The following is a 23,724-nucleotide window of genomic DNA, read 5'->3' as shown; positions in this document are numbered from 1 at the left end:
CTCCAGTCATGCTTCAATGATTCCCTTTATAATCAACCAATTTTTTCCCTCCAAAGGCCCCTCCTGGATCAGCCTATGATGTAGATATTTAATCTACCGCTATAGATGTTTACTCTAGGACAGTTGTGATGTGATTTTTTTGCATATGTAAAGCAAAGAGCTGCATAACACATGTATTATGGATATTAACATCTGGTATTTGCGACCATAAAACTATCAATTGATGCCGTCCCATATATCCTTTTATTCAGGTTTTTATATATAACCCAGCAAGGTTCCAATGCAAAATGCATGAATAGTTTTCTCGGAATAATTGATTCTTAATAGGTCCTCACTATTCAACCATACAAGTCTCTGTACTATTCTAAACTGTGGATTCACTATTTTTCGTTGGATACCAATTTTTATGGATTTCGGGGGAACAGGTAAAACACGAAATCAAATGATCAACGAAAAAAAATGTCTATAGGCTTGAATGCAGGCTTCGACAAAACCACGAAATTAAATATCCACTAACATGTATGATTTCCTTAATGCCCTAAAATTGGTACCCACGAACATAAATGAATTCACAGTAGTGGCAATCATTACATGACATGTCCCCCTGTCGCAGATACTTTAAGATTATTATTCTATTTACTGCAACATCAGTCTGTTCATTTATCGTGGGTTCTACAATGTATAGTTATCGAATTGTTTAAGAAATCATTCGCACTCACAGATTCGTTGAATCTTTTTTACGAAACAAGGCTTAACCATTGTATCTCCCTTATTGATCCTTATTGAACAACTCGTTCTGATTGGACGGCGTATGAATCACATGAACTTTCTAAATCTATATATGTAGACATCGTTAAGATATTGATATATATTTTTTTTCAATGTGCATGCTCGTTTGTGGTAATTCAGTAAGGATTAAGTAAATATAATGATATTGAAAGTGGACCTATTTTTTGGTTTCTGTGTTTTTTCCGTAAATTCTGGTACGTAAACAAGTTTGTTATTATAGTTATTTTCCAGTGAGAATTTAATTAATAATGTTTATGGTGTCCTTTATAGTTCAATTCAATTCAAATCTGTATTGCTATAAAACTGAATATTTATAGTATGTGACATAACATAACAGATTGAAAATATATATATATGATTTCTGATTCTGCTGCACTCAGTTTAAATCTTCTTATATACATGTAGGAATAAGAATACTCTCTATGGTCATAAAGCGGCAACACACCACTTCGCAACTGCTGGCGTCAAATAATCCTTTCATGTAATTAAGCCTCATTTTAACATGCTTCCTACTACAAGAGCGTCTTAGTTTGTACAGAATCACAGAATTTTACGCACTGGTGTAAAATTCCATACACCGCTGATGAAACCATGCTACAAATAGTTCTTAGGAAACGTTCCCCTTCTTTTTGACTAGGGTGTAAACTGATTGTAAAAGATTATATAAAGTATTCCCCCTATACTTACGTTTAACACCTATGTTGCTGTGTTTAGTCAAATAATCCCTTTATTCTTATTATTTTCTTTTCTTTTTTTTTTTGGGGGGGGGGGGGGGGGGGGGTGAGGAGTAGGTATATAGAACACTACACTGAAAAAAGGAATTTTCGAGCAAAATATACTCTTTAAAAATTGGTTAAGCATTTTTGTTTAATTTAGACCAATCTCTTTATCTCTTTTTTTCTGAAATAGTGCTCATTGAATTCTTTCAAAAAAGGAACCAATTTCGATAGGAAGCACACAAAAGCAACTGAAAATGCTCTAAACTTTGTCTTTAAATTTTCAAACTTTTATTTAATAGTTTTTTCTGCGGTTAATTATCGAGTATAAAGATGGCAAATTATAAAGCGTGTTCAGCTTATGACCAATTGTTTCGAGGGTGTTTGTGAATATCCTGGTCTGGCAAGAACTTGCAATCTTGCCCAAAACAGGATGAAACAGTATATTCCGAAATTAATGCGTTAAAAGATCTTCAAACACATTCGTAGGTCAAGAAAATTGGTATAGTAGGTGTCAGACCAACAATTACTCACTCCAATTTATAATGTATAAACAAATGTATGTAAAAGTAGTCCTACTCTGACACAAAATAGTGCTTGTTGATGTCCTTGTTTACTTAAACTAAGCAACACATTTGCATACATGCAACTTTTGGCGAAAGAGAAATATATCTAGATCATTTTGAGCCAAAATTTACTTGTTAATGAGGATTATTGCGCTCCATAGTATACTAATTTTAGATTTCCAGAAAACCAGTTTTTTTAATTTTTAGTACCTCTGTTTGAAGGTCAGTTGTTTTGTTAGAAGGCTTTAAAGGTATGGTGAAAAGTGGCATGTAGAAAGCTGATACATGCACAACTAAGGATATACCTGGTTTCTATGAAGTTAAACTTAAGGTTAAATATTTATAAAGCTGTGAAAATTGCAAAATTTGGTTGAACAGATAGGGATTTTTAATTGGTGGTCTGACACCTATAGTTCGTTAGATTACTGAAAAATCGACAAAACACAAATTGTAAAAGTAAATTTAATTGTAATATAATAACTATTTTTCTCTTGTAGCTTTCAATATTACTACGGGAAATAGAGAGCGGAAATCCCTACGTGAACACGGAATTAATACTCGAGATTCAATGTCAACATATTTCAAGGTCAAACCCTGTGAAGAAACGTTTATGGACTTAGTTAGCAATAGTTTTGGTAGTGTATCTCAGTTCTATCGAGTGCATTTTGGAAGAGAGAAAATATATCTGATAGAAAATCCAGAATCAGTTCTAGATATAGACAACACAACCTGGCCAACATATCATTGTGACCATAACGTTCCCTATTGGGTTTCTTGGACTAATGGAACCCTCGAAGCGGGAGTAGGTATCTGCATTGGACATGACAAGTTCAACAGGGACTGGACTAGGAGACATAATATTTATACTGATGTAACTGATATTTCAGTAATGTCCTATATTACTGCACACTGGCTATTTTATATTCCGAAAAATACAAAATCAGGTAAAGTTCTGCGCTGAGTTCGGTCATTTTTCATTTTAAAATTTGTTTTTTTAAGAAATCTAATTTTTATGATGAATATTTTTTTAACTTTATTATACATGTAAGGAAGTATAGTGTTTGATTCTTATTTTGGGTGCGATAAATGGGACTTCTTTGTAATATGTATTAGTAATGCTAATATACTTTTCAAAAATAACTTGTTTGTCTGTGAGAGAGCTTTCACGTGCTTATTTGCTAATTTATATATTAGAGGGACGAAAGATTCCAAAGGAACAGTCAAACTGGTAGACCGAAAATAAACTGACAACCTCGTTGATAAAAAAGAAAAAAAAGACCAATAGTTATATTCAATTGATAGTTAGATGTCAGGATAAATACTCATTCACGCCTGCTATTCTTATTGATAAATTGTAACTTGGGTAGAGAGTTGCCTCATTGGAACTCATACCACATCTTCTTATTTCTAACACAGTAGTTCTTGCAATCAGTTCAGTTTTAAGCTTAAACTTCTTTCATTTTGTAGCTTGTGCACCGGATGAATTAGATATTGGTTCCGGATCCGGTCCAACAATAATAAGAACAACTAAAACAACAACACCAGAATTTGCTCCAACAACAATAAGCTCAACCGATACAGGAACTTCAGAATTTGCTCCAACAACAATAAGCTCAACCGATACAGCAACTTCAGAATTTGCCCCAACAACAATAAGCTCAACCGATACAACAACACCACAATTAGACCTGACAGGAATAAGCACAGCAGAAACAACTACACCAGGATTTTATCCGACAACAAAAAGCTCAACCGAAACAACAACACCAGAATTAGATCTGACAGGAATAAGCACAGCAGAAACAAAAACACCAGAATTTGATCCGACAACAAAAAGCTCAACCGAAACAACAACACCAGAATTAGATCTGACAGGAATAAGCACAACAGAAACAACTACACCAATATTTGATCCGACAAAAAAAAGCTCAACCGATACAACAACACCAGAATTAGATCTGACAGGAATAAGCTCAACCGATACAACAACACCAGAATTAGATCTGACAGGAATAAGCTCAACCGATACAACAACACCAGAATTAGATCTGACAGGAATAAGCTCAACCGATACAACAACACCAGAATTAGATCTGACAGGAATACGCAAAACAGAAACAACTACATCAGGATTTGATCAGACAAGAAGAAGCTCTACCATCAGCACGTCAACAACAACAACCAGAACAACACCAATTGATAAACCAACAGAACGTTCACCAACCAAAACTCCGTGCACATGTCCATGTAACAACTTCACCATGACCGAGGATGAACTCATCAGAAAGATTGCACTGTTAAAATTAGAATTGGCTGTAGATAGGAAACAAACTAACAAGTACAAACGATCCCTTACATCAGCATCAGATGACAGGCCATCCTCAAAGTACATCGGCACCATTGGTATTGTTGTTTTAGTGGTGATTTGCACCTTAATTGTTTTGATGGACCTTCAACACTGTGCTTGCTTCATGTTTCACAAAAAGAAATAAAAATTCACGACTATTGAAAACATTTTTCTCTTCATGTATTTCTCCTCATTTGTATTTAATACCAGTATTCAGACAAATTAAAGGCAACGTTACATTTAATGTATTTGTACAATTGTGTTTTTCATATGCGAAAATTATTTTTATGCCCCATTTATGGGCATTATGTTTTCTGGTCTGTACGCCCTTCCGTCCGTCCGTTCGTCCCACTTCAGGATAAAGTTTTTGGTCAAGGTAGTTTTTGATGAATTTGAGGTCCAATCAGTTTGAAACTTTGTAAACATGTTCCCTACGATATGATCTTTCTAATTTTAATGCCAAATTAGAGATTTTATCCCATTTTCATGGTCCACTGAACATAGAAAATGATAGTGCAGATGGGGCATCCGTGTACTTGGGACACATTCTTGTTAACAACTATTATGTTTAGTGAAGATTTTGGTTTACCTTGTAAAGGATTATTGATGTTTTGTTGATTGGTTTCATTTCTTTTTTTAGTTCCTTTATTTTTCACATCACTTTTGTGTTTTGCTTTTGAAGCAATAATGTCAGTTTTTCCAGTTTGTTAGTATTGTGCATCATATAAATGATGAAACTTGATTTAGTAAACTTTTTTGTAATTAAAATATTGTTGTGATGTTATTCTATTTATGTACCCTTTTTTATTTTAGTTTTATCTGTAAGAAATCAAAATTGATTGTTACTTTTTACTGTCCAACAATTTAATGAATAACCCAACACATGGAAGTTTCAACAACCTTGACTTACTATACATAACCCTCCTGAGCATGCTGAGTCCTCTTTCTTAAAAATATTGGAAAATAGAAGCTAGCATAATTGATTCCTACAGAAAAAGATAGATCAAGAACTGAATAAAGTCAATCAATTTACACAATTCGTTTCTTCATAGGAAAACAATTCACAAAAAAAAACTTCCATAAATTCCAGCTCAAAAAGATGGGTTTTTTTTTTAAATTAATGTAAGTTTTTTTTACCCCATATCTTGTTAAAATTCAAAAAAAAATATCAACAGAAACCTTCCTTCATATATATTAGAACTGTGCACTACACTTTTTGGGAAATGAGTAGGGGCAATCTCAACTCCTGGTATAATATATAGAATTGCTGACAGGAAGACAGACCTCACTGTGGACAAATATAGTGTTAACCATTGGGCGCACACTAACTTGTTAAAAAACCCTGATCATATCACACGAAAGTGGTCATAACCTTTACTAAATAACTACACTTTTTTTCAGCTTCTACACATCCATTGTTTGTATGGTTTTAAAAAGGCAAAACCAAAGGTCCACTAAATTTGTGATTGTCTGAATGATTGGTTTGATAGTTGTGTGTTGATAGATTGCTGTATAATAGGCTTCCATATATGCCTGTTTTTAGTCCGGAAACTGTAATTGAGTGGTTGTTGTTGTTTTGCTATTTCTCATATATGTTTTTCTTATATTGTTTTGCATAGTTTATTCTTTTCTTGTGCCATGTAAGGGTGGGGGGGGGGGGCACCTGCTGCATTTATTTGTATTTGTCCTAAGTCAGGAGCCTGTTATTCAGGCTACTATTTGTACAAGTATTTTCATCTTCTTGAAAAAGTAAAGAACAATATACATATAAGAAAATTAAAAATTATATAAACAGAACTAATCATATCCATGGTGTTTATGTCTTTGATGGATAGTTGCAATTGGCTATCGTACCACATCTCATTATTTTATATAGAAAGAATACTGGTTAGAAAAAAAGAGAAAATCTACAAAGAACAAAAAAAAAAGTGCCGCTATGAAATCCGTTGGATATACAAAATTATATGTTTTAAACCCCCTTCCCACTGAATAAAAACAACAACAACTAAAACCAACAGTTCAAGCAGAGATATAACACACTTAAATGTTGATGAACCTCTTTGATTATAAGTAACATCTTGAATGTAATAATTAAGCATACAGTCACACACTGCATACGCTGATTTGCTCGTCTATATACCAACTAATCATAGTTTCTGTCTTACATTCAGCGACACCTATAATTTCTAATAAGATGTGATATTAGAGCTAATGCGACAACTCTCCATACAAGTTACAACGAGTAGGTCAAAGAACAGTCTTCAAAACGGGTACTTAGTTCACACCGAACGGCAATCTAAACAGGGCTAGTAAAATATGACTAGTGTAAAACCATTCAAACAGGAAAACTAACGTTTATTTTTTTTTAACACAAGAATCTGTTTATGTTCCAAGTAACTCATTCTAAATAAAGACTATTTTATTCACTAAGCTGAATTTTTAAACAATTGCATTATCGACTTAAACTATGGTTCTTGTATTGCCCTTTATTTCATATTCATTGTCAAATTTTACATGCATATGCAAGACACGAACTAATTAAACAATCTATCAATTAGAAAGATTCAACAATATAGCTTGATTGGTATCAAGTTTGAAAATGACTTTGGTAAAGAGGGTATTTGACTGTGAATAAAGAATATAGGCATATACTACAGATAATTTACAATTAAATAAACAAAACAGAAAATAAAATAAAATGGAGAAAACGCGGTATAAATATAGAAAGTATAAAAGGTGAAAATATATAAAGAACATAAAAATGGTTAACAAAAAGAAAGAATTCAAAAAGGCCCCATCCATACTTGCATTTGTATATTCAACAGCCGAAGGGACATCCCTAACCAGCCATGGTCTATACGATGGACAGAAAAGATAACCAAGTCAGGAATATCACAGTTGTTATCCACTCGTTTAATGTGTGTGAGCTTTTGATTTTGCCATTTGATTACGGACTTTCCCTTTTGAATTTTTCTCGGAGTTCGGTAATTTTGTTATTTTTCTTATCCTAACACAAGTTTACCATGTGTATAAAAGAGGGACGAAAGATACCAAAGGGACAGTCAAACTCATAAATCTAAAACAAACTGACAAAGCCATGGCTAAAAATAAAATAGAAAAACAGAAAAACAATAGTACACATGACACAACATAGAAACTAAAGAATAAACAACACGAATAAACAACACGATCTAATGTATTAAGAACTTCAGCACTCAATACTTCAGTAATTAGAATGCTAGATGTCAATTTTGCAAGGGCACATTATCAGACACATGGGCAACAAACTGTACCGTGTATACTGTATCTGTGAGTGAAAAATCACATCTAATTGGGGCAATATGCGCAATTGTTTCTCCATAGGCCGTAATGGTAACGTTTTCTTCTCTTGCTCAGCCCATATCGTAATCTTGTATATGTATGATGGCTTGTTTCGACGATGATACATTTTCACATATGTGGTTTAATTTTCGGGGTTCAAAGTGTGATTCATTTTCCCGTAAATTAGCATACCCCGAAAATCCTTTCGTGATGCAGCTCTGCATGGTAGGCAAATCTTTTTTTCATATAATTATATGTCTGATAGTTTTTCTATAGTTTTTTACACATTTATTCGAAGGTCCTATACTTTCCAGATCAACACAAATGGTAAAGCTCAGTCACTTGTTAAAAATTGAAACATGTCCAATATATTTTGTTTACAAAAACTTTTCTGTTCCTCCATCGGAGGCGCATTAGGGATATTGTCCCAATTGGTTTCGGAGCAACTGCAAATCCTGCACCTTACTATAATGCTTTTGTACATCCCTGATTAAAGATGTGATGAACATACTTATCATGGTTAACATTATTGTTAGTTTTAGTTTTTGATGTGCACTTGTTCGTGTATGCATGTAATTGTTCGTGTATGCATGTAATTGTTCGTGTATGCATGTAATTGTTCGTGTATGCATGTAATTGTATTCAAGTTTTTGTAGTTGTCGGAAATGTTGGATTTTGGTGTCATCGAATATAATTGGTTTTTATTTATTAATTAACGAATATGAGTATTATACGTCTTTGAAACAGCATAATCAAACGACTCAATATAACAAAAACACATCTAGAGAACCACAATAAACAATTAAATAAGCATTGTAAAAGAATGTATTGAAATAGAAAATATGATTATATCAATCTTTAATATAGTGTTCTGATCATCATTTTCACCGATTTAAGTGAGTAGTCCAAGCCATGCCATGCTGGCCAATTAATGCCTTGTCCAGACGGACAGGTTCCCGAAAGATACCGTCCATTCAAATTAGCATCATGACAATGCTTGTACCACCAGCCTCCATGATATAGTGTAGCACAATTCCTGGTATCTTTGTCATTGTCCCTATCAAAGGCTGAAAACAGGTTACCACTATGATATGTCATCGAATCTCCTAAAATTTAATTTGCGTTCATTAATTCAATGATTTTAGTAGAATAATAAGATGTTATTTGACAAAATAATGTGTCCAGATAACTTCGTAGTGCGGTTCTGGGAAAGAATAACTGTTGATCATGTTCGCTGATACCAAGCAAACTTAGCTAATAAGTTATTATAATGAATTTGAAAATTAATTTTTGCAAATTGGTGATTGTATTTTTCTTCAAAAAGATGTGTGTTAAAATGAATTCTCTAAATGCAACATCCTTATTTTCAAGCGATTCAGGTTTTCTGTTTCTAGTTCCTTGATTCAAAAGTTCATAAACAGTATTTTCTAATGTTTTCTGTATCGAATTTCTATTTCCTAATATATGTTAAACACAAAATATTTTCGATGTCTGTAAACTATATGTTTTACACGCTTATTTTGTTTGTTTATCTTTAAAATTAAAGTTATTTCTTTCAATCCCCGCATGAAATTGAACTAAGTAAGTCATATCCCTGTTTATTTGTAGGACTAAATGTTTGGCTATTGTCAGTAAATGCTTCTAGTTGATAAATAAAAAAAATCACACAGGGTTAACAAAATTGGAGATCGTAGGCTGATACCAACATTGACTTCCGGCTATTATTGGTCATGCAAAAACCGTACATATTAGTACGAAATGTTTGATAATGTTATTTCCTGAATTCATTCATTTTCTTTTATACAATTATAAGTTATATTTAAATAGTTGATAACAAATATACCTGCATTACCGCTGTACTCAAGAACTGTCATCTCATATTCACCTTTCTCATCCCCAACCATGAACATTGCATATTTATCGTATTTGGCGTGACCTTCGAAATCGTGCATGTCAATTCTTAATTCATGGCGGGTATGAATAGTTATCTCGTGAATGACATCGTTTCCTGCCAAATATCAATAGTATATGGAATAATCACAAAAAACGGATAGTTTAGATATACATTTCTCAAAGGGACAAAAGCTTTCATAATTATGCTAACCGAATTGATTCAAGTTTTGATATTTGATTCATAGCATACTTAAACGATTATCCAATTAACAAAATAATTCAAATAAACAATTTACGACCATCTGCTCGATAATATGTATCTGCATTCCATGTGTATTTCAATCTAGATTAATTCCAGATATTGATAGATAACGAACTCATGCAATTTGTTTTTTCTAGGTCTGATTTATTTAATATCATATTGATATGATATTCTCGGGCCTGTATTTTCTACCATGATTTCCTTCAACATGTTGATAGAGAGTTGGTTTACAAGAAGGCTATTGAACCAAAAGTTTCTAATGGTGAAATTAAACTCATTCCTTTGTAAATGTTACGGATGCTATCACGAGTTGGTTGACCGTTATGAAATATCCGTTTCACAGATGATATATATAACTACAAATGTGACCTACTAAATTAGACAGTTGACCGGGTTTGTAATAACATGAGTAGCACGAAGGGTGTCACATGTGGGTGGGGTTCATGTTGCTGAGTCTTTAGTTTTCTATGTTGGGTCTTGTGTACTATTAACTTTGTAATTTTTTTTTTAGCCACGGCATTGTCAGTTTATCTTCGATCTATGAGTTTGACTGTCTCTGGTATCTTTCACCCCTCTTTTATAGGTTAATCATCGGGTTTACCTATATAATAATGAGTTTGTGTTGATGGAATCAGTCAATCAAATTTCACTTTCAATCTTGACAGTCTTTTTCTTAAAATAACCGAACAAGGCTACTGCATGCGTAACTTGTTAAAGGGTCTAATTGGAGGACACATGACTATGGATTCAATGAAGTCGAATTATTCACTTTTAAAGTGAATATTTTCATCCGCGTTGTTTCCTGACTTATATTGACTAATTCAAATTGAACTAACCTAATTGTTTATAAAAATGAATTATTATTTCACATTTTTACTTCATCTAATCTATATAGATTTTCGTCTTATATTTGACGTGTTTGGCTCAGTTTTAGTTATTAACCCATATTTGGTTTCTCTCAATCGATTTATGACTTTCGATCAGCGATATACTACTATTGCCTTTATTATACGCCTCTTCGATGATATAGCCCTTATCTGACATCAAACAATAAATGGATCAAAAAATAAAGGCAACAGTAGTATACCGCTGTTCAAAACTCATAAATCCATGGACAAAAAACAAAATCGGGGTAACAAACTAAAACGCATTGAATATAAGAGGAAAACAACGACATAACACCGAAACGTAACACACACAGAGAAACGGACCAAGCACCAGACAAAACACCACGAGAATAACAAATATAACATGAAAACCAAATACATGAATTTGGGATAGACAAGTACCGTGCCAATGCTCATCTCAATGATTGCTTCACAAAAATCTCGAAGGTGAAACAAAGTAATAGAAAATTAGGTCGCTTGCAACGTTGGTTTCGTAATTATGTAGGCGTAAGTGTTAATGGAACGGCCATTTAACATCACAGGGGAAGGAGAGGGGGGTTCTAAAATTTTGTAGAAAAAAGATTCATTGATTGCGTCTAAAAGTTAGAAGAAAATGCTCGCGCTTCGTGCAAAACAAACCTGACTCAGATAAAATATGGTTGCTCACTAAAGATATTTGTAGGCATCATCCATTTTTCAGACTTTTATCGATATTAAGACTGTCATTAAAGTGAAAGGGTTAGCGCTATAGAACCAGGTTTAATCCACAATTTTCTACATTCGAAAATGCCTGTACCAAGTCAGGAGTATGACAGTTCTTGTACATTCGTTTTTGATGCGTTTTGATATTTGATTTTGCCATGTGATTATGGACTTTCCTACTTGATTTTCCTCTGAGTTCAGTATTTTTGTGATTTTACTTTTTACATGAATTGAATGGAAACTTTTGATTGTGGATTTTGTTTATGTTATAACAAAGTCCTGATTAGAGTTAAATTTGCTTAAAGTGTAATAAATATATATTTCATTCAAGCTGCTGTGTGTTATTTAATGCATTATATTTCTATTACTGAACGTGTTATTAAGTTGAAAATTAAGCTTTAAAGTCATGAACATAACAATGTTACAGAAGGAAAAAAATCCAAATGCAATGCACTATGTTTTTTTGTTGTTGACAGTATATGAAACAGGTCGTAATGTAGAAATTCATCAATGATGAATGGTCTGCACGATAGGGTCACATTCACAAAAATGTCTCCCGTTGACCCTGATGATAGAGTAAATTATCATCCTCGTATTAATCAATAAAAACTCGAACATTTTGAAATGAACGATGATGATACCCTTTTTAGTGATAGTGGCATCTGACGTGAAACGAAAATAAATGTTTAGAACTGACTAATATACTTTATTTTCAAGTTCACAATCAAATTGAGTTAAAAAATTAAAACATTGGTACCCTTAAAAAATTCATCATGCAATTGCAAACAACTTTTACAGAACATTCTTCAAATTCGAAAGAAAACACCCTGGGAAGAAATGTATATTTTGAATAATAACATGAATAAACAAAGTGAGTCATCCATAGACTCTAAAGCTGACAGCCGCAGTCGAATGCGAAACTCATGATTTCGCGTATGTTTTGCTCTCTCGACAATTTACATGTAATGTTGTTTTTGGCTTTGTTTCTATTCCTTTCAAGGATTTTGTTTGTTGTTGTTGTCATTTCGTTCTTTCTTAAATTTTGGACTTTGGATTCCTCATTTACAGACGTATTGGGACGAATGAATAATTTCATATTAAAAACATAAACAAGAATAAGGAGATATGATATGCGCAATGAGGCAACATTCTACAGTTCAAATGATAAAAATATAAGCAATTAAGGCATACATCAATCCGATAGAATAAAAAAACAAGAACGTTAAGTTTGAAAATCAAATGTGAAACAATCAAACAGGAAAATTAACTGTCTAATTTATATCATAATAGTTTACGAATAACAAAGATGACAGACATAAACCAACAACATGCACTGGACACAGGCTTCTGACTTGGAGTATGCACATAAAGCATGTGGTGGGATTAAACATATATGTTAGTTCCTAACTCTCTAATAACATGGGACAATGGTATAGAAATTTTCTTATGTAGAAAATGGTTGACTTAACCTGGTTTTATAACTAGTTAAACCTCTCCTCTCACTTGTATGACAGTCGCATTAAATTCAATTAAAAAGCGAACAAAACAATGAGACATACTAGGTACAAACGTCAAACATATAGCAGTCAACATCGTACATCCTTTCAAGTGTGATCAAATGAACAATAGAAATTTTGAAAAAAATGTCTTATAAAAGAAAGAATTATAAATTATAATAACCTACCTAACCAATATTCCCCGTTTAGGTTACCGAAGCCCTCTTTGTATGCCTCCCAATTCCGTTCAAAGTCCACAGATCCATTGGAACGTCTTTGTATTACCTAACGAAGTTAAACATGAATCATTTGGCGATTACTAGTATATAAAATGTATACCACACAGTCAATTGCAATTTATTAAAGAAATTCAATATAAACCAGTGTCAAGATAGGCACAATTCGGGTGTGGATCAGGATGTTGAAACACAATATCAATACATAAATGAATCATAAGGGGGTGGATCCCCTTTTAATCCACCCTGAAATCCGCCTCTGCAATAGTAAATAATTGATTTATGTTTAACATGAACCCGTAATGAAAAGCAATGGAACATATTTTTGACATATGAGTTACAATGTATTTACCATTTATCAAAAGAAATATCGGCTCTAAAATTCGACAGTCAAATATTTGCTAAAATACTGGCAATATACTTCAGAAAAATGTCGCACGATACTGGTGTTACATTGATAAAATCGCGGACAAAAGTTAAGCATTTTTAAACCCTATTTTTATTGCATTGAAATTTCTCAATTCAAAAATCAGTCATTCCTTGAAAAAGACTAAACAATCATGTAACAATTTTGCTAACATATACCATAAACACATAAGTTTGGTCACGTATGCAGGTTTTATACATTATAATTTTGCTTTCATAGAAATAGTGCTTATTACACATACCAGGAACGAAATTAAGGTTTACTATAATTTATTTTATTACACCAATTACAAAAAAATCACCCAATCACTCAATATCATTAAAAGAGGGGCGAAAGATACAAGAGGGACAGTCAAACTCATAAATCGAAAATAAACTGATAACGCCATGGCTAAAAATGGCGTCCCAGTCATATCCAATTGGGTGCCGTTTGAAGACATGGCAAGCCAAAGGCTTCTTGCTCTTTGTACTCGGCTACGATCCTTGTCCTTTCTTGTCTAGCGTTGTCGTCCTGCATGTACAAGGTTATTGACTCAAGTGGATGTTGTCAAAATGAGGGACTACAATGTTGCTAAGCATTAAGTCCTAGCACGTCTGTCCGTTCATATTATCCTGCAGAATGTGCATACCCAGCTGCTTACAGCGGTATGAAAGGCAATCCCAGCATGTACAACCAACAGCACCGCATGTAGTCGTGTGTTAATGTTTTAGTGTTTCGGCATTAGCTTACTGCCTAGGCTGTGCTTTGTGCTTTATTTCACTACATATATATACTGCATTGTGTGTACGTTTAGAAAATACCTGGTTCTACAAATGCATTAGACAGGGATAGTTCCGTTGTATATGTGTAATTCATGTTTCATATATGGTATATGCCACATTATATTACCTGTCTGAGGCCTGATATATATGTTCATATTGTATCTTATGTTGATTGTGATATTTCTACATAAAATACACGATCATACACATGTGACAACTTAATGTTTTACATTCTCTATCGGATAACACGAGGTTATACAGGACTTATACCATTTCATGTATGTATATTATGTTATTCGTCTCAACTTAAGCCCATCAATATTATATAATAAAATAGAATGTTAATTTACCGTCCATTTTCCGTTTTCGGTATGCATATCACAATATACAGAAACTGCTGATATTCCATCAGGGTATATCTTATACACACCATCTGGATGATGTCCTGGTATATCAGAACATTCTCTTGGTAAACCTGTTTAAAGCGGTAGAAATTTATATTATAATAACTCAAAATTCAACCGACAGTTCTCATGTGAATAAATATAAAGCTTGAGATTGTATTCTATGAATAATTTGATATTAAAGTACAAGCATTAGATCTTTATCGTATGTATGTCAAACAAAAAAATCAAAACAAAGATAATTATTGAACGATTTATTCCCACCAGAAGAATCTTTATATTTCCACTTCTCCTATCCAAGAGACAAAAAAACGCAACGGATTCTAATCATGCATATCTTTCAGTGGCACGTCTTCGTGTGTTAATACCCCAAGTTTTTTTTTTTTATTTTATAAGATCTTATTATATCTTTTGTGGATTGCGATATTTCTACCGTTTAACATTTTAACATTGTTTGATTTGTCACTGATGAGTCTCCGGCCTGTAGACGAAACGCGCATCTTGCGTAAATATAAAATTTCAATCCTGGAATCTATGATGAGTTTCTTAACAACCACTGGGTCGATGCCACTGCTGGTGGAGATTTATTTCCCCGAGAGTATCACCAGCCCATTAGTCCGCACTTCTGTGTTGACATGAGTTATCATTGATTAGTTCATAATTATACATTTTCTATTTTTTGTGCTAATTTCACATTTCCAGACCGGTGTGAGAAAAATATTTCTCCTCACTAGGGAAAAATCTGTTCTCGGCAAATGATTGGTTGAACTTTAATTGTGACGATAAATTTTCTTGTTTCCTTCTGACTTTTCTTATCGTGACGTCATGAAAAAGGCGACATGCCTGATGACGTCACATCAAACAATACACAACTTTCCAAAATCATTGAAAAGGGAGGATAAAAATCATTAGAGAAACAGATTCCATCACTGTAACTTGTGTATTACGATATTTCTCCTCTCAACAGTTAAATTTGAAGTACTTAAAAAGCTCGGCATACCTCGCGCTTTAAATAATAATATTCAACTGTCTAGAGTGTAGAAATTTCGTAATACACTTGTTGCAGTGTAAGAATCTATATTTAACTAACTGTTAACAAAATTTGATTTTTTGTTAAACTAAGGCTTTTCTGCCTCACAAATAGATTACCTTAGCTGTATTTGGCAAAACTTTAAGGAATTTTTGGTACTTAATGCTCTTCAACTTCGTACTTTATTTTTTCTTTTAAAATGTGTCTGATTCGAGCGTCACTGATGAGACTTTTGTAGACGAAACGAATATTTCCAAGAATGAAACATGCATTGGTTTTCGGTAATACATAAATAAAATAAAACAATACACAATATTTGGATTACAAAAGTTGAACTCGAAGACCAAATCTGCTTTTGTTATTGGTTCATTTTTGAATCTGAGTACGATAGTCGTCAATGTGGTACTCGAACGTTTTAATACCGCAAAGCCTGTACTTTGATTAGTTGATTTTTGAGTCTAAGTTTAAAAAGTTACCTTTAACATAATCGTGTTCGCATTTCAAATCAGTATTACAAGTTCTTGTTTTGTTACAACATGATGTACACAAAATACGATGAGCATCATTTCGACGACCAAATGTCCCACCGATATTGTACCTACAAAACTAAAATAACACGGATTGATAAAAACACGGGTTAAGATAATTACGATAATAATCTGAAGTTCGTAACCAAATGCGTGAAGGTAAAATATACGTAATTGTTTGGTGAAACTTGGATTTATTTAAAAATACATCTGAATATTAAAAAAAAATATTTCTGAAAAATTATAATCCTGGTACCTTTGATAACTATTTACACCACTGTGTCGATGCCACTGCTGGTGGACGTTTCGTCTCCCGAGGGTATCACCAGCCCAGTAGTCAACACTTCGGTGTTGACATGAATATCAATAATGTGGTCATTTTTATAAATTTCCTGCTTACAAAACATTGAATTTTTCGAAAAAAAACTAAGGATTAAAAATTCTTATCCCAGGCATAGATTACCTTAGCCGTATTTGGCACAACTTTTTAGAATTTTGATCCTCAATGCTCTTCAACTTTGTACTTGTTTGGTTTTATAAATATTTTGATATGAGCCTCACTGATGACTCTTATGTAGACGAAACGCGCGTCTGGCGTACTAAATTATAATCCTGGTACCTTTGATAACTATTTACACCACTTGGTCGATGCCACTGCTGGTAGACGTTCCGTCCCCGAAGGTATCACCAGCCCAGTAGTCAACACTTCGGTGTTGACATGAATATCAATAATGTGGTCATTTTTATAAATTTCCTGCTTACAAAACATTGAATTTTTCGAGAAAAAAAACTAAGGATTTTCTTATCCCAGGCATATATTACCTTAGCCGTATTTGGCACAACTTTTTAGAATTTTGGATCCTCAATGCTCTTCAAATTTGTACTTGTTAGGCTTTATAAATATTTTGATATGAGCGTCACTGATGCGTCTTATGTAGACGAAACGCGCGTCTGGCGTTCTAAATTATAATCCTGGTACCTTTGATAAATATTATATACTATTCATATGCGTCAATGCGTTTTGAGTTCGTTCTATTCATCAATAAATGCAATTTAATTTAAATGTTCAGTATCACTGAAAGTTTGTATATATGTTTCATATAATATTTTTCAATAGTTACATCCAGCTTAACCAGTTCAAGGTGTGTACTATTTGCAAAAACAATAAGTGAACGACAATTTAAGAAATTTTCCATATTAAATGCTTAGTTGACAATGGAATTTGTATCATTATAGTATATATTGTAAATACCTGCTCATATGCACATCCTAAATCATACAAAAGTGAACCCGAATCTGTGGTGTGCTTCTGTACAAAACATACCTGAAATAAAACAAGAAAAAGCCGACTTTCCGGTATTTTCTCATTTTTGAAAACTTATAATTGCTTGTACCAATATTTGTACTTCATTTGAACACAGGTGGATATTTGTCTCATTGGCAATCAAACCACATGTCTTTAATTTCATATTGACATCCAGTTAAAATTGAACGATATAGATGGATTTCTCTATTACATATAGGGGGAAAATACCATAGTTGACTTGTTTGGAATTTTTACATTAATCTCTATCACTAGACAATTCAAAGTTCATGTACAGTGATTCATTTTTTAAACCTTTTTTATACTACTAATACAATTTCTCAATTAAATACAAATAGATTCATACCATCTGATTTTGTAAGTTGTAAATTATTTTGAGATTAAATAGAACTTCTGTCTCCATCCAGGTGTAATGCCACCATTGATTTTTCCCTATGAGTCCTTGTTAAAGGAGAAGGTTCAGAAAGACCCCTTTTGGCCCGAAAATATAGCAGTTTTAGAAAACTGTGAAAATGTAATCTAAAAGCTATATTTGGGAAATTCAAATGCTTCTGCTACATAAATATCAGCTGGGTTTTTTTACAATACAATGCCCAAACATCGCGTACTAGCATCATTAGGTCATGCTAAATTACTGAAATCAGCATTTTGGTTAATTTTTAGACGGTTTCCGTCTAAAATGAAAGTGGCCGCACTCGTGTTGATTCATAATATTGAAATGTAAGTTGTAATTGATGATAATACAAAATGTATATAAAGGTTGAGGATGAACACAGATGCGGCCACTTTCATTTTTGACACAAAACCATCCGAAAAGTGACGTGTTTTGACATATTTGATAGATTTTTCATATTTAAGCTCAAATCAGAGCGTTTTTAATGACTAAATCAGTTAAGATCTTTCACATTAATAAACTAATCACATCAATTGATATAGACACTTTAGTTTTTAAAAAGTGTCCAAAAACTTTCGTTTGATGAACTTGAAATTTGACGCCAAAATCGGCCTTACTCCTTTGCACTTTTAAAAGAAAATGTGCAGAATTTATCTTTGTTTTAAATAAAGAATTACTTTGCATATGTAAAGTTTTATTCTGTCCAGTACTAAAGACATAATTTCACATCGCATTTCAGTATCGTCCATATCTCGTCGTCATAGATATATATCATCCATACCCTGTCGTCATTGATATACATCATCCATACCCTATCGCCATGGACATATCATTTATTCATTACACATTATCATATTATTATTCATACCCTATCGTCATTGATATATCATCCATACCCTATCGTCATTGATACATCATCCATATCCGATCGTCATTGATATATCATCCATATCCGATCGTCATTGATATATCATCCATACCCTTCGTCATGGACATATCATTCATTCATAACACATTATCATGTTATTATTCATACCCTATCGTCATTGATATATCATCCATACCCTATCGTCATTGGTATACCATCCATACCCTATCGTCATTGATATATCATCCATACCCTATCGTCATGGACATATCATTTGTTCATTACACATTATCATATTATTATCCATACCTCATCGTTTGTACAATTTTCTACGTGTTGACAATTGGATCGATTTTGAATTCCGGTACATGACAGACAACTCTGTCCTGCTTCACATACTGAAATAATGGGATGAATACTGCAAATAACATATCTTTTCATTGGCTTCTTTCATTTTCCTCGTAAATATTAAATCCAGACGGTAGAAACACTGTAGGAGGCCTAGCATGAGTTCATAGTGCGATACTGGTGAAGACACCGCACTGCATGAGATCATACTACCAAAGTACAAACTAGCATGATATCATACTAACGACACTACAGCAGAGCATGATATCAAAAAGACAATAGAACTGCCTAGGATGAGATCATATTGACAATTGAACTCCCTAGCAAGAGAACATAGGGACAATAGTACTGTCCAGCATGAGATCATTCTAACAACAGAACTACATGTAACCAGTATGAGATCATATTGACAAAAGTACAGCATAGAATGAGATCAAACTAACAATAGAACCATCCATAGCACACGATCATACTGATAATAGTACGACACAGCATGCAATCATACTGACAATAGAGCTGCTCAACCAGAAATGATAATAAGCATGAGATCAAAATAAAAATAGAACCACTCAGCAATAGATCATACTGACTAAAGCACTGCCCAGCATAAAATTCTACTGACAATAGAACAGTCCAGCATGAGTTCATACTGACAATAGTTCAAGCCAGATGAGATCATACTGGCAAAAGTGCACTCCAGAATGAGATCATACTAACAATAGTTCAATCCAGCATAAGATCATACTGAAAAAGTACAGTCCAGCATGAGATCATACTGACAATAGTACAGTCCAGCATGAGATCATACTGACAATAGTACAGTCCAGCATGAGATACTGGCAATAGTACACTCCTGCATGAGATCATACTGGCAATAGTATTGTCCAGCATGAAATCATACTGGCAATAGTACTGTCCAGCAGGATATCATTCTGGCAAAAGTACAGTCCAGCATGAGATCATAACGACAATAGTACTGTCCAGCATGAGATTATACTGACAATTTAACAGTCCAGCATGAGATCATACTGACAATAGTACAGTTCAGCATGAGATCATACTGACAATAGTACAGCCCAGCAAGAAATCACAGTGGCAATAGTACTGTACAGCAAGAGATCATAATGACAATAGTACAGTTCAGCAAGAGATCATACTGACAATAGTACAGTCAAGCAAGAGATCATAATGACAATAGTACAGTCCAGCAAGAGATCATACTGACAATAGTACAGTCCAGCAAGAGATCATACTGACAATATTACAGTCCAGCAAGAGATCATACTGACAATAGTACAGTCCAGCAAGAGATCATACTGACAATAGTACAGTCCAGCATGAGATCATTATGACAATAGTACAGTCCAGCAAGAGATCATAATGACAATAGTACAGTCCAGCAAGAGATCATACTGACAATAGTACTGTCCAGCATGAGATCATAATGACAATAGTACAGTCCAGCATGAGATAATACTGACAATAGTACAGTCCAGCATGAGATCATACTGACAATAGTACTGTCCAGCATGAGATCATAATGACAATAGTACAGTCCAGCAAGAGATCATAATGACAATAGTACAGTCCAGCAAGAGATCATACTGACAATAGTACAGTCCAGCATGAGATCATACTTACAACGTTTAATCCCGCTGCAAATGTTTGCACCTGTTCTAAGTCCGGAATCTGATGTACAGTAGTTGTCGTTTGTTTATTTTATTTATACGGGTTTCTCGATTATGTTTTTTTCATATAGATTAGACCGTTGGGTTTCCCGTTTGAATGATTTTACACCAGTAATTTTGGGACCCTTTATAGCTTGTTGTTCGTTGTTAGCAATGGCTCCGTGTTGAAGGCCGTACATTGACCTATAATGGTTTTCTTTTATAAACAACCAAAAATAATAATGACAATTGTGCTGCAGAGCAGGAGATCAAATAAACAATGTAACCATCCACAGCACAAGATCATACTGATAATAGCACTACACAACATGAAACACTTATAATAGTACTGCCAATCATGAGATCAAACTAACAATAGAACTACCCAGTATGCGATCATACTGATAATAGTATTGCCCCGCATGAGATCATACTGATAATAGTACTGCCCATCATGAGATCATACTGACAATAGAACTGCCCATCATGAGATCATACTGATAATTGTACTGCCCATCATGAAATCATACTGATAGTTGTATGGCCCAGCATGATATCATACTGATAATTGTACTGCCCATCATGAGATCATACTGGCAATAGTACTGCCCATCATGAGATCATACTGACAATAGAACTGCCCATCATGAGATCATACTTATAATTGTATGGCCCAGCATGAGATCATACTGATAATTGTACTGCCCATCATGAGATCATACTGACAATAGTACTGCCCATCATGAGATCATACTGACCATAGTACTGCTCATCATGAGATCATACTGATAATAGCACTGTCAATCATGAGATCATACTGACAATAGTACTGCTCATCATGAGATCATACTGATAATTGTACTGCCCATCATGAGATCATACTGACAATAGTACTGTCAATCATGAGATCATACTGACAATACTACTGCTCATCATGAGATCATACTGATAATAGTACTGCTCATCATGAGATCATACTGATATTAGTACTGTCAATCATGAGATCATACTGACAATAGTACTGCCCATCATGAGATCATACTGATAATAGTACTGCCCATCATGAGATCATACTGACAATAGTACTGCTCATCATGAGATCATACTGATAATAGTACTGTCAATCATGAGATCATACTGACAATAGTACTGCCCATCATGAGATCATACTGACAATAGTACTGCCCATCATGAGATCATACTGATAATTGTACTGCCAATCATGAGATTAAACTGTCAATATCACAGCCCAGCAAGAAATCACACTGGCAATGGTGCTGCCAATCATGAGATCATACTGATAATAGTACTGTCAATCATGAGATTATACTGACAATAGTACTGCCCATCATGAGATCATACTGACAATAGTACTGCCCATCATGAGATCATACTGATAATTGTACTGCCAATCATGAGATTAAACTGTCAATATCACAGCCCAGCAAGAAATCACACTGGCAATGGTGCTGCCAATCATGAGGTCATACTGACAATAGTTCTGCCAAGCATGTGATCATATTGACAATAGTACTGCCCAGCATGAGATCATATTGAAAACATTTCTGTCCAGCATGAGGTCATAATGACAATATTACTGCTCATCATGAGATCATACTGATAATAGTACTGTCAATCATGAGATCATACTGACAATAGTACTGCCCATCATGAGATCATACTGATAATTGTATGGCCCAGCATGAGATCATACTGATAATTGTACTGCCCATCATGAGATCATACTGACAATAGTACTGCCCATCATGAGATCATACTGTCAATATCACAGCCCAGCAAGAAATCACACTAGCAATGGTACTGTCCATCATGAGATCATACTGATAATAGTACTGCCCATCATGAGATCATACTGACAATAGTACTGCTCATCATGAGATCATACTGATAATAGTACTGTCAATCATGAGATCATACTAACAATAGTAATGTCAATCATGAGATTATACTGACAATAGTACTGCCCATCATGAGATCATACTGACAATAGTACTGCCCATCATGATATTAAACTGTCAATATCACAGCCCAGCAAGAAATCACACTGGCAATGGTGCTGCCAATCATGAGGTCATACTGACAATAGTTCTGCCAAGCATGTGATCATATTGACAATAGTACTGCCCAGCATGAGATCATATTGAAAACATTTCTGTCCAGCATGAGGTCATAATGACAATAGAACTGCCAAGCATGAGCTCATATCGACACAAGTACTTCCCAGCTTGAGAATATACTGATTATAGAACTGTCAAGAATGAGAGCACTCTTTCAATACCACTTGAAGATATTGAAGCAAATTTTTTACCGAATGATTTTTTTAATGAAAGATAAGTTATCATTTTGGGGAGATTCCAAAAGTGTACAGTGCATTTGTACCTTCATATTCCTTATATGTAGGATTCATATTGATTGGTGTTAAACGCCACTGATAGAACTTGAATGTGTTTGCTACGTGACCACTTTTAGTTGAGGAACTAGGATCGAGTGCCTAATAGATAGCCACCAACTTTCGGTATGGAAACTGAAAATCCAAGTCAATTAAGGGAGCTACCATTTGATTTTTATGGGGGCGGGGGGGGGGGGGGGGGGAGGGTGCTAGGATGAAAAATGTTGTCCTGCATTTTTTTTAGCTGTAATCTCTGTCCTGCCTTTTTATTTTTCACTCTGTTCGGTCCTTCCTTTTTTTTTTAGTCTATCCTTACTTTTTTTTACCAAAATTGTCGTCCAGACTTTTT

At 34.0% G+C, this 23,724-nt stretch overlaps 2 protein-coding genes across 2 annotated transcripts; one reads left to right on the top strand and one right to left on the bottom strand.

The window, feature by feature from the left end:
- The first annotated feature begins 885 nt into the window (after positions 1-885).
- LOC134717626 (mucin-5AC-like) lies at positions 886-4,563 on the top strand. Its single transcript, XM_063580120.1, has 3 exons — positions 886-983; positions 2,569-3,015; positions 3,539-4,563. Exons 1-3 carry the CDS (start codon positions 929-931, stop codon positions 4,561-4,563), a joined length of 1,527 nt encoding a protein of 508 aa, XP_063436190.1. The 5' UTR covers positions 886-928.
- Positions 4,564-8,597: 4,034 nt separating this feature from the next.
- LOC134717625 (microfibril-associated glycoprotein 4-like) lies at positions 8,598-20,165 on the bottom strand. The gene is made up of 8 exons (XM_063580119.1): positions 20,075-20,165; positions 19,260-19,348; positions 17,617-17,688; positions 16,314-16,443; positions 14,754-14,878; positions 13,168-13,264; positions 9,583-9,747; positions 8,598-8,845 (listed from the first exon to the last, which is right to left on the bottom strand). The coding sequence occupies exons 1-8, from the start codon at positions 20,163-20,165 to the stop codon at positions 8,598-8,600; spliced, it is 1,017 nt and encodes a 338-aa protein (XP_063436189.1).
- Between the last annotated feature and the right edge of the window lie 3,559 nt (positions 20,166-23,724).

The sequence above is a fragment of the Mytilus trossulus genome, chromosome 5, assembly GCF_036588685.1.
Source record: "Mytilus trossulus isolate FHL-02 chromosome 5, PNRI_Mtr1.1.1.hap1, whole genome shotgun sequence".
In the NCBI taxonomy this organism is placed as follows: Eukaryota; Metazoa; Mollusca; class Bivalvia; order Mytilida; family Mytilidae; genus Mytilus; species Mytilus trossulus.
Note: the sequence above shows the minus strand (reverse complement) of the source record. Positions and strands in the feature narration are given on the sequence as shown.